Here is a 17,069-nt window from a genome sequence, read left to right on the forward strand (position 1 = left end):
ACAGCAGGCTTTGGTGAACAATCATGGAAATTTTCAGGTCTCTGTGGAAATCCATTAAAAAGATATGACGAGAGAAAAAAGTGGTTCATTTCCAGAGTTTGAAATCTGAAGAAATCTGAGTGAAGGACGAATTTCCTACCCTCAAACAAGTCTAACTCATTTCAGAACGGTAATAGGTGAGAAAATAATTCTTGAATTGTGAGTGTCAGGAGTGTCTGAAGATATACTGGGACAAGCCTTATGTCTTAACTTAACTCGTTAAGGAGATATGACGATTCGAATATGCCTCTCATTACAGAAATCAAGCGGTGAATTTGAACAAGCTCTCCATTGACTTTCTATGGAGAGTTTTGCTACTTTGTGTTGGTCTGAGGAGATTTGCCAAAATTCTATAAATCCCACAACAATGATAGTGACATTTTCGGAAAGCCAGCAAAAATACCTACGTTTTGATGTATAATTTGTGGACGTTGAGTGAAAATTGAGTAAGTAGCAAGAAGTTGTTCGGACATGAAGAGAAGACTGCAAAACCTTCAGTGGCACACTGGAAGTCAAGTGCATAGCAACCATAACAACGCATGTATTTTGTGAAAAATCACAATTTTGCAACTGAAAACTTTAAGAGGCATAAAAGTAAAACGATAAAAGATTTGAAAAAGCTGATTTATACCTGAATAGCCCAATAATTTGAGAACATTTTAAAGTTTGAATGGTTGTTCTACGTGAAAATATGAGGAAGTAGTTAAGTTTCAAAAACAAGCAAATTTTAGCAGAATTGCAGAAGTTTCCCCATTCATTTCAATGGGACAAATTAAGCTTAATATTTTAAAAAGTATAATAGTGAAAAATACCAAAAGACATAGCACACATTAGCAGAAATAGCAGAATAGTTTAAAATTTGAACGGTGAAAATCGGCTGAAAATTGTGGAAGTAGTTAAGTGCCAAAAAGTGTACGGAAGTCCCAAGAGGAACTCAATAGTGTGGATGCTTAAAGCATCCACACAATAAAGAGAAACAGGAACTCAATAGTGTGGATGCCTTAAAGCATCCACACAATAATAAAGTATAAAGAATAAAGAGAAACAGGAACTCAATAGTGTGGATGCCTTAAAGTATCCACACAACTACAGCCCAGCCCATGCAGCAGTATATGAATGACTAACCTCGTATTGTGGATGGATTATCTCAGTTGTTCTCCTGGCTGAAGTTTGGTCCTTCTACAGCATCCTGCCATGCAATTACATTTGTTCCTGACCACCGAGAATACTCATGTTAACTTTTATCGAGTGGAAAAAAAGTTAGCTTGTTTATATTATGCTAACATAGCTGTGTCGCTAGCGGTCACGTAGCACATCATTATATACCAGCTAGCCAAACTTCAGTAACCCTACAAATGTCACTGCTGTTTAGTTTTCTGTCTTCATTTATGTTGGAAGTGATAACAGAGCTGTACGTTTTAATTTGTTTCCAAAACCCCGCAGTCAGGACATGCTATATTGTATTTAGATAGAAGCTAGCGAGCTAACTTCCTGCTAACTTCTAACTCCGTTAAATGTCATAAATTCCGTTTTCATGGACGCCTGGATGTTAAACTCAATTGTTACACCTGGTAGAGCAGAACGCTGATCATTTTATTAAAGATGAAAGACTTTGGACAGTTTTTCAACTCTCAGTAATGCCACAGTGATCGTTTGATATATGGACCTGCAGCGGAGTTTAGGCCCAGACACGGCTAGTGACGTCAGACTTAACGACCGGATTGCTTGTTTTTAGTCTTATTTAATACTGTATGATGCTAAGTTTGAAAATTATGGCACTCACTATTAGTAAAAAGGACAATAAAGCTTTAGTAATTGAATAATTACTAGGTTTTGAGCGAGAGATGCTCAGCTCTCAGACAGGTCCACTGCTTGATTATCACTTTCAAGCGAGATGGCTACGGCAAAACCGCTCTGCTTGAGGCTTCAACAGTAGTCCACAAACTAATGGGTGATGGTACTGTTGCTACATGCGTCTTTTATATACAATTTGTGGAGAGCAAGCTAACATGTAGCCACTAATCAGCCACAGCTTAAAAATGATAAAACTGTCAAACAATTGTATTCACAGAAAATGTAAAACTCAAAGACACATATTTACAAAATGTTTTTATTTGCTTCAGAAATGGTTAAATGCAAATATCAGTATAACACTCTGTAACATTATTACCTTTATTATTATGTTGCATTTTATACTAATTTTCTAAAATATTTTCCGCAGCAGTAGTAATGCACCACATGATCAGAGTATAGCTGCATTGGTGTCTTGGCTCCATACCCATGATCTTCAGCATACTAAAACACTGCAATGTAACAGAATTACTGTAGGACCACATTTCTTAACTCCAGAGTATATGTAGTCAGTCATGACATTATAATCATCTTCATGTCATCAGTTTGATTTTCCCTCATATTCAGTATCCACAAACACTATTTCTTCCAAATATTTTATCCAGCTTATCTTGCTTTAAAAGGGTGTTTACTTTAAATTTACTTAAAAGTCACTTTTTTGTCTCTTATCTTTACTTTCTTTTGATGTGTTTTGAAGTTTGAACCACCAAAATTGTCACTATATCTTCACGCCTGGGTGATATCTGTGTAAAGTGTTTATTTTGCTCTGTCTTGCTTTACATGCTGCTGTCTGTCTTTGTGTGTTGTCTGCGTGCATATGCTTATCATTTCTTTTCCCCATCAGATCGCAACAAAGCGTGGCCAGGTGGGAATTGTCAGTATCTACTTTTTTTCTTTTTAACCCCTCGTACCCTTTTGCCCTCCTCCTGTGAAACACAGAACATTCCTCTTATCAGCCTCCGAGGTTTACGTTGTCGCCCTTCATCCCAAAATGCTTGGGATGTGACTCCCTTCCCTCCTCGCTTTCCCTCCCTTTTATAAACCTTTTCTCCTGTCCCACTATTGGGACATCAAGACAAAAAGGAAATATTGGGAGCTCTCCCTCATAGCTTTCAGAAGTTAATCAACACACAGACGGGGATTTGGGCTGCAGGAATCTGAAACTCAGGTTATCAGTTGTATCAAAGCTTAAGTCCTTACCTATCCTCTCAGTTTTCTCTTTTAATCATGACTAAAGTCAATTTAATCGGTTAAATGTCCAAGAGATTACCAACCTCCACCTTCATCTCTTCTTCTTTATGCCTATGGAATTAGAGGGCAGCCAATAAAGGATTATAGCTTCTCTCATGAATTCACCTTAAATAATTTTTTTAATTTGTTCCTCACAGCCTGTCGTGTTTGTAAGGAAAATCACAATAGACATCTGTTTTTCTCTGTTAAAAGAGAGCTTTTGCTTTGTTAATATTTGTTTTTGAAAAAGACAGAATTTTAGAGTATGCCATATTTTTAACCTTTTAAAAATGTTTCTGAATAAATGGAAGTAGCGGATCGGGCTACACTGGGTGAAGAGTGTGTTAACAGTGTCCTCTTGCAATGTTGTAGATTTGAAAATACTCCCATTAGTAGAAATCAAAGAGGAAAATGGAGAAAATATGCAAACCAGCTGCTGCTATGCACTAGAGGCTCTAAATGAACACTAGAAAGGCTGACCTACGATACGGATTGTGTTGGAGATATTTTTTAAAATGTGATTTTGACCTGCATTTTCAGCTTTTGCTAATAGTCAAAGAAAACCTTCACTATTACCATTAAAATGGTAAATAATAAGCCAAACATACATTATACAAAATTCCTCAAGAACTTTGAATCCTCTGTAAATTTTGAAACAGATAGCAGGAGCTTTGCGCATCCGATTTTGCTGATGCAGCTTTAGACGTCAGATGTTACGTGTCTGAACAGGAAATCTTCTCTTTCATGAGCGAGCAGCAGCTACAGAAGTTAAGCTACTCCAGATGACCTCATGTGTGGCTGCTGAATATGTTGCAATCACCGCTGATGTGTGCTGCATCGACATGAAAACACAAACTCTCTGCCTGTGCCCAACTCATGCTCACATTTCATCTCCCTCCCCCTCCCCCGTGGCGCTTCTGAAAGCTATTGGGAGACTGTTCTTGCCATCTCAATGTGTTGAGGTCCTTAAAAAGCAGGACTGGCATTGACTTTGCAAATTGCATGCCAGAGTATCCAAGTTATCCAAGCATGAGAGCCGCATGCCGTTTTGTTAGATTTTTTTATTGAGAATTTGAAAGGCCCCCGGAGCCAGAATATTTTGGAACCATGCTTCTCTCCGGTTTGAGTTCTGTCCTTCCCTCGCCAGTCACCACATATTAAAAAAATAGCCATGTTCATTATTCTGGTGGGTTTCTCTGAGTCCCCTAGTCCCTAATAACAATCCTTTCTTTTTAATGAGACCCTGTAAAGCGCTGACATACTGACCTGGGTCTGTGCGAGTATGTCTCTGCTTGTCCAGCTACCTTAATGAGGACCATTTTCACTTTGGGAGCATCAGAGCAAGAACACTCTGTAGAGGAACTTTTTGTCCTGTCCTCACTTCTCCAAAGGTCTTTTAAGGTTGGGTTTTAGGGTTGCTGAGAGGTTTAGACACAGTTAGGGTGGTTAAAATAGGTAAGCACACTATGAGCCAGGAAAAGGTACTGAAGAAGGCATTACTGTATGTTAAAACTTTGTAGCTTTGTTTCTACATTTTCTTTTTGTTTGCCTGTATCTTATTTTTATTCTTGCTGCAAGACTAATTCTAATGTGCCAAGAGGCTAGCCTCCAGGTAATGACCCAAAAAGAAAACACAAGAGGGAAGGATTGTGCTTTAAATTTAATGTGTATTTTTTGGAAATATGCCTTTTACTATTGCAGGTCGAGGACATCTTAGGCTAGTATGCTAATGTTAAAAGCTTGTGATATGCTTTTGGGTATCTCGAACTAATAAACTTTCCAGACAGGAGTAAACCAAAAGTTTGAGTTCTTTACAGAACTCTTCATATAAAATGCACTCACCTGCCACTTTGTTAGGTACACCTGTTCAACTTCTAAATAAGTAACTATTCAGCCAATCACATGGCAACGACTCAGTGCATTGAGGGGTGTAGACATGATTGATACAACCTGCTAAACTTCAAACCAAGCATCAGAATGGGGGGAAAATGTGATTTAAGTGACTGATCAACAGATATAATGAATGCTTATCTACTGGGATTTTACCATGCAGGCAGGGTTTACAGAGAATATTCTGGAAAAGATTAAATCTCCAGTGAACAGTAGTTTTCTGGGCAAAAATGCCTATTATTGGTGTCAAAGATCAGGGGAGAATGGCCACACTGCTACCAGGTTATAGAAAAGAAAGTGTAACACAAATATCCAGTTGTTACAACCAAGCAATGCAGAACAAGTTGATGCTTAAAAGTACATGGGCTCCATGAGCAGAAGAACGCAAGGGGGTAAATATAGTCTCAGGAAACTGAGACTATATATCCAAACGTTAGGCTGCTGGTGGTGTAACGGTGTAGGGGGATATTTTCTTGGTACATTTTTTTTTTACACTTTACCAATTAAACACCACAGCCTACCCGAGTAATTTTGCTGACATTGTCCATGCCTTCTTGAGCACAGTGGTCAACAGGATAACACTACATGTCACAAAACTCACATCATCTCCAACTGGTTTCTTGAACATTACACTGTACTGTACTCAAGTGGTCCTCTACAGCCACCAGATTACAGTCCAGTAGAGCTTCTTTGGGATGTGGTAGAACAGGAGATATGCATGATGGATATACAGTTGACACCCACAATGCGTGTCACTAATTAATTAAAAATCCTTCACACTCAAACTATCCTTGGCCAGTGTCACTCTGTGAATGATGGCTCGACTGTATGTCATTATCATGACGGCTAGTTTTTAAACCCCCACGCTTACTTCCCATAATTAGTGAGCAAAACGTGCAACGTCTGCAGTGACAGCAGTGGTTCCTGCAAAGAAACTGCCTCCTGCACCTGCGGCAGATTCTTTGTGCATTTACTGTAAAAATGTATGATTTTGTGTGTTATTAAACAGAAACAATGCTAGTTTGTATTGTGGAAGAAGCATCGAAGGAAGCAATACCTGAAACAATTCACTACCAGACATAGTCCTTCAATGAAAACTTGAAGTATGAAATGAAAAGGGTGTAATTTCACTGTTGTGTGAATAGCTTTTGTTGTGGATTTTGAAGATGGAAAAAACAGACCAAAGGAAAGATTAAAGGAAAAGAAAACAAGAACAAAGGGAAAGAAAATGAAAAGAGGCTTAAAAAGGGGTTTGGAAGAAAATACATTATAACAGGAAACAGAAAAATAAACAGAAAATACACTGAAGCATGTAAGAAACAAACAAAAAAGAAGGTCAGAATCTTCAAAGAAAGAAAATATTGAATGTCAGGAAGGTGTGGAGGGAAGGGATGACTGAATGATGGAATGAAGAAGCGGAGGGAGGACAATAAGGAAGGAAAAAGGAAAAGGATTAAGAAAGGAAGGCAGGAACAAAAGGAAGTGGTTTTAGAAACAAGAACAGGACAATGGGAAAAGATAATAGAAGGAAATAAGGTTAGAAGGAAGGAAAAAATAAAGATCGAAAGATAGAATAAGGAAAAGAAAGAATTAAGAAGGCTGGGGATGGACTACAACAAGGGGGAGAGAAGAAGGGGAGGAAGGAAGGAAAAGAAAAAGCGATGAAAGGAAGGATACGAGGTTTGGAAGAAAGAAGGGGCAGCAGGTTTCAGGGAAACAAGGAAGGAGGGGTGTTAGGACAAGGAAGGTAGAAAAGAAGATTTGAAGAAAAGAGGCATAGTAAGGAGTTATACTGGGAGGAAAGAAGGGCATTAAGAGAAGGGAGAGGAGGGAAAGACAACAAGGAAGAAGAATAAGTGAGAAAGGGAAGAAAGGTAGGAAGGAAAAGAAGCATCAATGGAAAGACAAAAAGGATGAAATAAAAGGAAGAAAGGAAGTAGATATAGAAACAAGGAGAGGAAGGAATGACGAAAGGACAGGAGGATAAGAAGGAAAGAAGGAAGGGGGAAGGTAGAAAGGAAACATGTCTTCCCAATGTGATGTTTATGTAAAGTTTGGTCAGAAGGTTCCTTTGTAAGTGCACATGCGCCATTAGCGTGCTGCCTGCTGTAACCCATAATTTCCTTCGGGATTAATAAAATATTCTGATTCTGAAATAAGGAAGAAAGGCAGAGAAATAGATAGGAAGGAAAGGAGCTAAGGAAAAAGGAAGGAAAACTAGGAAGGAAGATGTGGGAACAGAAAAGAGAACATAATGAGACTCACACATCTTAAAAGATGCGTGAAGTTGTAGGAATGAAAGAAAAAAAAACAATAAAAAGAAAACAAAGCAGCCAAAGGGAAGATCAGAAAAAAGGAAAAGAAAGGGAGTAATTACAAAAGTATCTGGATAAGAGGAGAAGACTGGTGAAGCATGTTTCTGTAGAATAACGTACCTCACTCACATGCATGTGTTCTACTAACAGAATATGTGCATCCTACAATATAAACCTGGTGAAGTGCAGTCAGTTCTTGTTAATGCAGCCTGAGTTGAAAGGGTTTAGAGTGTCATTGCACTACATCACCCAGACTAACTGTACTCTCAATCTGCACAGAGGGACAAAAGGCAAGGACATCAACACTATCAAGTCCCTGAGGGTCCTCCGGGTCCTGCGGCCACTCAAGACCATTAAACGGCTGCCCAAACTGAAGGTACGGTAATCAAATCTGTCACAGATCGTTCTGTAAGTCTGTAAGAAAAACCAAAAACCCACAGAGCACCCAAACAGTCCTGACCCCCACAATATGAAACAGGAAAATACCACCGTGTAATCCATTTATTTCAACAAAGTACCACCTTTTTAAACGGTAACTGTAACGGAATACAGTTACTCATATTTTGTATTTTAAATACGTAACGGCGGTACATGTATTCCGTTACTCCCCAACACTGTAGATAGACCTGCCACCGCACAGTTTAAACCGTTCTCAACATCGAAAGTCTACAAGAATCAGTGGAACAACACAACTAACACATTTGAATCCTGGTTTGTCTGTTGATCAGCTTGCTCTATTCAGCACTTCATGCCTCCTACTTATACACCCCTGACACATTCGTGCACACAATCGAGAGGCAGTCAAAGTCTCCAGAAACCTACTCTACCATATCAGACATGAAAAGTTTGATTTTTGCTTGATTTTTTGCTTAGATACTGAATTTTATATTCTGTGCCTTACACGCCTACAGTAGGTGAGTACTTGGTTCTCGAAGGAGTTTTGTGGCAATTAACAATGAAACACATACTTAATGCACTGTAACACATTACACTGATGATTTCTCATTGTTTAGCTAATGTTTTATGACTTATGCGATATATTTAATCATTTGGACGTGATTGCTGCATTTGCAGTGTTAATAGTTTGGCTTATTTGGTGCTCACTTACCTGTCAGCCTTGAGCTGGCAGCTATTCCTCTTTTGTTTGTGATGAATTGGCAATTATTTCAAATTGAGTTTGCAGAAACTGGGTTACCGCAGAAGTGAAGTCTGTTCTTCTCTATTTGTCTTCCATCTTCATTAAAATATGTTTAAATTGTGTGTTTCTAAAAAAGAAAAAAGAAAATCACTTAATTTAAAGAAAAAAAGGTGGGTTTTTTTTATGTGGATTTACAAAAACTCCTAGGATTACATGTCCTCATTATTGGAGGTGTTGTGCTAATTATACTGAGCTTATGGAGAATTGATTACTGCAGAGAGTTTTGAAGATCTTTAAAATCAATAGTTAGAATTTATATAATATATTACCATGATACAGCTATTATAAAGATATATATTATAAAGAATTACACTGGGAGCACAATGCTGTATAGAATCCTGTTTTCCTCAATTGTTGTCTCAGACAGAGAAATGACAGCTTTCCTCTGCTGTGTGGACAAACGTATGTGTCAAACGAGGAGAGATCTGATTGGGCTAATAAAAGTGAGATGATTGAGACAGATCGAAGGTGGCAGACAGACGCCCATCCAAAGCTCTTCTTGGATACTTAGGGAGAGTGGTTTGACAGGACAGGCTGGTTAAAGTACCTCTGTCTTCACTCTGGTTTAAGAGCAGCCTCGATGGGAGTCACTCAAGTAGCAGCATATTCACTGGTTACATTGCATACATGTCAGAGTGGATCGACAAAGCACTTCATCTCTCAAAGAGATCCCAGCACAAGCTGACAGAGATAGTGACAGGCACAGACTGCTGTTTGCAGGTGGGAGATGGGAAAGATATCTGGGTTTAGAACAAGGCTGACTGTGTCCACAAAGTGGCTAGTCTAGATCAGCGGTCCCCAACCCCCGGGCCTCGGACCGGTACCGGTCCGTGAGTCGTTTGGTACCGGGCCGCGAGAGTTGAGGGGTTTTATCGGTTTTCAGCTTTATTTTGTTATCGTTTTTATCGTTTACTCGGTTTTCCTTGGTCTTTTCACGTGTGTTATGAATAAATTTTATTTTTTTCGGTACCGGTACTAGTTTTATTTTGTTGTATTTATCCGCGACACCTTAAAGGCCGGTCCATGAAAATATTGTCGGGCATAAACCGGTCCGTGGCGCAAAAAAGGTTGGGGACCGCTGGTCTAGATTACATTTGATCCAGATTACTAGTGAGACTACAACAGCTTTTCATTCAGAAACAAAGCCATCTAACAGAAATCGTTGGTTTATGAATATAGTCTTTGTTTAAAGTGAATATGTCAGCATTACAAACAGAATTCAAATGTCATCCTAGTAGTGTGAATTTGTTTAGGTGATGTCTAGCAGACAGCTAGCAACTGTATCGTCCCCGTTTCTGCACCAACCTGCCCGTCAAAGCTGCTACATCTCTAATAATGCATCATTTTGAACTGTAAAATAACGTTTCAGCTGCTTCCTTACTCACAAGGGTTCACACACACCACAAAATAGCACAACTTTAAATATTTATAAAATTTAAATTGTTTCATGAAGGAGTAAATAAAATATAGAAAGAAAAACAGTTTTTTAGAATCAGCCTGTAAACATGTATTGTTCCTTTAAAGTCAGGCATTTTAACAGAGTCTCTGCACTGACTGTCTTTCGGAGGCAGCCTCAAGTGGCCATGAGAGGTACTGCATGTTGCTTGCCACTTTTGTGATGACTGGAGGTTACAGTCGGGAAGATACACATAAATACCTTACCATTAATTCAATCCAATTAGTTTAATTTCTATTCTATTCTCTTTATATAGTATCAATTTAAAAAAAAACTGCATGCTTTATGCTGTAAAGACCCTACAATGTTAGAATGAAATCGCAACAATCACATGACACCCTATGAGCAAGCACCTGACAACAGTGGGAAGGAAAAACTCCCTTTTAACAGGAAGAAACCTCTCACAGAGGCAGCCATACAACGTAAAACACACAGAGAGTGAAAAGAGCCCTAATAATATGCTTTGTCAGAAAGGAAAGCTTGAAAGTTGTCTCGAGGTTGTCCGAATGCAAACTGGGAGCTGGTTCCATAATAAGGGGCCCGAAAGCTGAAGGCTCTGCCTCCCATTCTACTTTCAAATACTCTAGGAGTCACAAGTAGGCCTTGAGCCTGAGAGCAAAGCACTCTGTTAGGATAATAAGGTACTGTGAGGTCTTTAGATGTGACAGGCCTGATTAGTCAAGAACTTTACAGTTCTGTGTGTGTGTGCTTGTGTGTGTGTTTCTCAGGCTGTATTCGACTGCGTTGTAAATTCTCTGAAGAACGTCCTCAACATCCTCATCGTCTACATCCTCTTCATGTTCATCTTCGCTGTGATTGCTGTTCAGCTCTTTAAGGGGAAATTTTTCTACTGCAGTGACGAGTCCAAGACCCTGGAGAAAGACTGCAGGTACGTTTATATTACTGTTTTTATTACTGTTGTCTATTCTAACTACATCTTCCTCCTTCACTTTTTTCTCCTTTTTTTGTCACATCTTTTCAACTAATTCTGTCTGCCTTCTTGCTTTCAGGGGTCAGTTTTTGGACTACGACAGGGATGAAGTAACGGCGAAGCCCAGAGTGTGGAAGAAGTATGAGTTTCACTATGATAACGTGCTGTGGGCTTTTCTAACACTCTTCACCGTCTCCACCGGAGAGGGCTGGCCAGTGTAAGTCAGGACAGCCTGCATATCATTTTCAGTAGCACCTAGATTGAGGTCCAAGTGGTTTTTATCATTAAAGATATGAAACTAATAAATCTGATTAATTGGTGCAGAAAGAAATATTACTCACATTTTTAGCTGACAATAAGTGCTTGAGTGTTGGAAACATTCGTGACTTTTTCAAGTTAAAATTTCCATTGGTGATTCATCCTGAAAGGCACTCATCACACCTGGAGCCAGATTGTACTGTGCAGTTTAAATGTACCTGATTTCTCCCAGATGTAATTACTGTGCATTCTGTTAATATGCAATCAAGTTTCATTGCATAGATGTCAGTCTGTCATTCTGTGCCTTAACGCCTTTGCTTGGGCTGAAGTACCACAAGCAGATTCATCGTTGTCTCTGTCAAAGGTCGTTGATGCCTGTTTGCTTTTTGGCATTTCATGTACTTACCTGAAAATGAAAAGTAGATTGCTAAACTGAGTGAGCTTGTCATGACAGCTGAAAATCACAGACTTTCTAACAAGCTGTGACAGCTCAGTAAGACCATAATCACAAGGAAGGACTCTTGATTGGTTTTATGCTAGTACATTGCACCTGTAGATACTGCAATATGAGTGATAGAGACACAGCCTTATAACGTTTTGTTCTTAACCTAAAAGCCTTAACCTAAAATGATAATGTATAAAAGAAAAAGAAAAGAAATATTATTAATAAATTAAACAGAAGACGTGGAAGGAACCTCATCTGCTGACTAAAGGGTCACACATTTAAGGGTTGGACATAGGAAGCGCTGATGTTCGGCCGATAACAGATATTCTAAGCTCCAGTTGCCTAGGTAAACCTCCAATGTATTTACCATTTTTCTCATTGGTAGTCACTTCAATCGCTTGCCTCAAAGTGAAGGAAGGTTTTGTTGCTCAAAGTCGCTGAATGTCATTGACTTTCTATGGGTACTATATCCAATTGCTATGGTTACCACATCCAGTTGATTCCTATGTGGATGTCCGTTTAGCCTCTGCTGGTATTGGCCAATTTTTCAAGGTTTCTGGGTGTAATCAGAATATTATCCTTTTCAAGATGGTTTCATCTTTAAATTTGAAAATCTCTTCTGTTATTTTTCTTTTGATCCATTGGCCTGCAAGCAACCAAAACCTGCTCAAAATGCGTTGTTTAGTAAAACTTGGGAAGAAATCTACATCGGTTTTGAAAATGATTTTAGTCTTTCCTTCTTTTTAGTGTCCTGAAGCACTCTGTGGATGCCACATATGAGGACCAGGGCCCCAGTCCAGGCTTTCGCATGGAGACATCTATCTTTTATGTGGTCTACTTTGTGGTGTTTCCTTTCTTCTTTGTCAACATATTCGTAGCTTTGATCATCATAACTTTTCAGGAGCAGGGAGACAAGGCCATGTCGGAATGTACATTGGAAAAGAATGAGGTGAGAGTGGAAAGTGATGCACTTTATTGTGGTTTTTTTTTTTTTTTTTTTGTGGGGGGTGTTCTGTGAAGAAGAAAAAAACACAAATTACAAAGACACTGGTAATTTCTTCAGAGACACTAGCACTCATGCCGATCCTCTTCTAAATGTCTCTTCTATGCAAATCACATTAAACATGACAATTCCCTGCTCTTAAAAAGAAAGCAGCAGGGCTTATCTTCTCACTCCCTTCATCTCTTCTTCACAGGGACTTTGTGAAAACCCTGCTGTTTTCTTTCTATGATGTATTGGCTAGTGATCAGAGAACTTTAATTTGTGGTATCTTCTTTTAACATTACAAAACACAAAGTCGGTAGTGGTATGCCAGCTGTTGTTTATTTTAAAAACTTTGAATTCTTCTCTCTGATGAAAGATATAAAGTTGTTGCATCAGAGAGTTTTCTTACCCGATCTGTTTTGTTTTGTCTTTTCAACTCTCAGAGGGCTTGTATTGACTTTGCCATCAATGCCAAGCCGCTGACGAGATACATGCCAGAGAACAAGCAGTCCTTCCAGTACAAAATGTGGAAATTTGTGGTGTCGTCTCCTTTTGAGTATGCCATCATGACTTTGATCGCCCTCAACACCGTCGTGCTGATGATGAAGGTCAGTTTTTTCTCCCACTAATGAGGCATGTGACAGTTCCCTTCAGACACCTCTGAGGCAGAGAAAGTAGTGCATTGGTTCAGCGATAGTTATGCAGTTCCCAATTTGATACAACAGACTGTTGAAATATCAAAAAGGATTACAGGAGATGTTTTTATAAACGACCATTCAATCTTTTACTTTTAAAGGCAATAATGAAAACAACTGTGGTCTGGCATTAAGACGTACTGTTGTTAGCAACTGACTATTGACACTTTACATTACATTACTTTCTAGTTTGAGGCAAAAGAGCTTGTATTTTATCCATTTCCTTTACTCGTCTTCTAATTATTCAGGTAATCCGGGTTATCTCATCTGGTCTGAATGATTTTTTCTGCCATTATGGAGCCATGGAAACTAACAATGAATCCTGATAAACCCTAAGTTTAGCTCTTGTTCACCTTCAAGGTCGTCTCTTTGGGAAGCTCTGAACTGCATCCTACATGGCTGTAATTTTCAGAAACCTGTCTGGAATGTCCATTCTTTTTTTTCTTTTTCTTTTTTTTTTTGCCTTTCCCGTTTGGTTCTTTAGCCATCAAAATTATTGTCTGAAGGCCAAGAAAGATGCCCCAAAAAAGAGAAAACAAGCAAAACGAGGAAACACAATAAACACAGCACCATTGCAATAACCTAGATAAGTGTAAGTAACAGTAAATACTAAATATTGAATGTTCAAGGCATGGTTCCTTGATCTTTTGGATATCACAGGTGTTTTCACTCTTTGCCTGGCCCTTCACCCAGGACCATTTTGCTTTGGGAGACCCTACCAGGGCTGACTCACTAGAACATGCAAAACCCTCCACCACAATGAGGTGGTGATCAGGGCTGGACTGACCATCGGGCATACCGGGCATTTGCCCAGTGGGCCGCTCGTGATTTTTCGTTTTTATGGGCCGATGGGGTTTTATTTCTTTTCTTTTTTTAACGGTATAAATGAATGGTGGTGGATTGGCCAGTTGGTCATGATCGACTCTGGGCTGGACCAATTACAGCCGAGGAGGAGGAAACCAGCGGAGGTCGCGCTAAACAACAGCAGCACGTTTAAGCTTGATCAGCTGTTGTTAGAATTTATTTAATATTAATTTCTAGTATCAGCTGATGTTTGCTGGAGCCACAGCTGTAAAACTGCTGGTCATGATATCGGTTTGTATATCTGGTGAGAGGGAAACATGAAGATGAAACCAGGAGATGTCCTTACTGAATCATCAGAGCTGAACAGGTGATGGAGAAACAGGTTTACCTTTTAGGTGACATGAATGAGTTGAAGGGAAGTTATGAACTGTTTCTGAGAGACAAATAACACCAGAATCCTTTTCTATGTAGCTGACAGCTATGTGTGCAGGGGCGGGTCTAGGAAAGTTTTGCCAGGGGGCCAGGTAGGGCATTAACAGGGAAAGGGGGGCACAAAGAAATACTTTTCTTTCTTATTCTCATTTAAAATGTCAAGCTTTAATAAATAATTATCTGAATCTTACAACCAAAGTTTTCATCTGATGTAAAATGTATAGAAATCCATTATTGTATTCAGTAAATATCAAGTCTAGTATATACCCTAGTAAGTTATAGTATTCTTTCCTTTGGGAAGGTACCATCTGTGCAGTCTGCAATTCTGTTGAAGAAAGATGTTGAATCTATTTAATTACTGGAGAAAAATAATAGATTTCTGTGCATTTGTTTTATACGTGCATTAAATTAAAATCGATTTTGTCAATTAAGCATCGAGGCAGAGGGTACGGGAATAGTTCCCTATTTTTTTTCTTTTCTTTTTTGCTGGGAGTTGGCAACCCTATTAGTTAGGTATATGTATTTATAAATTAGGTTGTTTTATATTTTTGCTAAGTACTGTTTAGAATACCAGAATAGGGAGGATGGTGTAGGTTTAAGTTTATTATAAAGGCTTTATGGCTTTTCCTATAATACCATGGTGAGCCGGTCACTAGTCAAAATGCCCAGGCTGATTTTTTGTCCCAGTCCAGCCCTGGTGGTGATTCATGGAGGGAAACGTCAACTAAAAATGTAATTAAAATTTCCATGGAGACAAACTTAGGAACTAGTGTTGGTGCCATATCACAGTCAGTCCTCTGGGTACAAGCTGTTCCAATGTTGGAACAGCTGTCCCCCCCCCCCCCCCCCCCCCCCCCCCCCCCAAGATCCTGATTATATGGTGATATCATAGAGCAAATATAAACAGTTAGAACAGGACCATAAGAGGGTGATTAAAAAGGCATTTGAGAGGTGCACGAGGCAACCTCATAGAGGAGATGGTTAGAATCTTGTTATGGGTTGAGTCCTGAAACTTTTTGTTCCCAGTGAGTTCTTTATTCAAAACCAAGCAGCAGCAATAATTGATCATGTGCAGTCCTATTTTATCTCTATGATGCATGGCTAAAGAGGATTGTGGCGTCTTTATGGTAGTCTTGCATGAACTCTGCAGATACATACAATCCCATTTCAATGTCAGTGAAATCACATGCAGTTGCAATACAAGCCTTTTCTGATATGTAAGATGTTTAAAATTTAATAAGCCAGACCTGACAGATGCAGACGTCTCTGGTGGGTGGAAGCAGTCCAGAACAGAACAGGAGTGAATAAACATGAATAAAAAGGATCTGCAGTGTCTTGGTGTTGCGTTTACAGCTGTAGTTTTCAGTATCATGTACAGAGGCTGTCTGATCCATGCATTAAGTGTGCAATAAATAACGGGAGTCAATTTTACACACATTTATTGTTAATATAATTAAAGATATTAAAGAGCAGATATTCAGTGTTTCGTGTTTCATCTTCTGCCCTCAGTTCTATGGCGCTCCAGATGTGTACGAGTCCATGCTGAAATACTTAAACATCGTCTTCACGGGCCTCTTCACACTCGAGTGCATCCTCAAAATTATTGCCTTCAATCCACTGGTGAGTTGTCTTTGTAAGTCTGTATACTGTGCTGTACTCTGCAAGCAGCTATTGATGGTTTTGAAATGTTCCAGTTTACACTTAAAGGGTTAAGTGATTTGGTTCTTCTAAAGGTTGAGTTGATTTCAAGGTATCTTTTAGTCAGTGACACAGTCTCACTTTAAGAAGACTGTATGGATCTTCTTAAAGTGCATTCATTTCAGAAAGAGGAAGAGTTAGCTAACAAAAAAACAAAAGAGGGAGTGCACAAAGGAAATAAATCTCTCAATGTGGCGCCGTCTGGCCTCCAGCGAAGCATTTCATCTTAGGCTCTATTCCATTTGCGAGGCCCATTTATTAAATAGCTTTTCTCACACACCACTTACCTCCACCTGTTTTAGCTGTTAAGCCCAGATGACTGCGCTCACATCTGCCATTATAAATGCTCTGCTGCCACTGTAGCTCTTCAAAAAGCAGCTGCAGGACCTGGCAGCAGCTTCTGCCCCGAGGAACAGGATGACTGACCAGTCTGAAGAGCCTCAGAAGTTATGCAAAAGATGTGCATTTAGCATTTATGTGTGTGAATGTGTGTAATGTAGGCACATATAAAGTTGATTTGTGTGCTCAGGGAGATGGCTAGTCTTTATTCTTTGAAGTGTGCTCATTTGAATACTTTGTGTGCCTCAACTTTGTATCTGTGTCTGCAACTTTTTGTATCTAGATCTGTATTAAAATTTGCCCACATATTCGTGCGCAGGAGACTCATTCAAATGAGGCAGTGTAGGGGGAATGTTGCTGGAAAATGGATCATAGAATGTCTGCTTGGATTAGATGTCTTAGTATGAATTTGGGAAAATCACAGTGCTGCCAGTCTGGTCAGTTTATTAAAAAGATTAAATTAAATACATAAGAATAAAGGAATAGCTCAATAGTAATAATTT

General features: G+C 39.2%; 1 protein-coding gene across 7 annotated transcripts in view; it reads left to right on the top strand.

The window, feature by feature from the left end:
- cacna1bb (calcium channel, voltage-dependent, N type, alpha 1B subunit, b) overlaps positions 1–17,069 on the top strand; it is a 220,527-nt gene that overhangs the window by 167,248 nt on the left and 36,210 nt on the right. For all 7 annotated transcript variants that reach the window (XM_084934715.1, XM_084934713.1, XM_084934717.1 and 4 more), the window contains 6 exons: positions 7,605–7,701; positions 10,708–10,868; positions 10,990–11,127; positions 12,361–12,562; positions 13,042–13,206; positions 16,039–16,149. In XM_084934715.1, the coding sequence (XP_084790841.1) occupies positions 7,605–7,701; positions 10,708–10,868; positions 10,990–11,127; positions 12,361–12,562; positions 13,042–13,206; positions 16,039–16,149 (874 nt within the window). The remainder of the gene's footprint in view (positions 1–7,604; positions 7,702–10,707; positions 10,869–10,989; positions 11,128–12,360; positions 12,563–13,041; positions 13,207–16,038; positions 16,150–17,069) is intronic.

The sequence above is a fragment of the Perissodus microlepis genome, chromosome 7 (assembly GCF_051167445.1).
Source record: "Perissodus microlepis isolate ML-2025 ecotype Zambia chromosome 7, ASM5116744v1, whole genome shotgun sequence".
In the NCBI taxonomy this organism is placed as follows: domain Eukaryota; kingdom Metazoa; phylum Chordata; class Actinopteri; order Cichliformes; family Cichlidae; genus Perissodus; species Perissodus microlepis.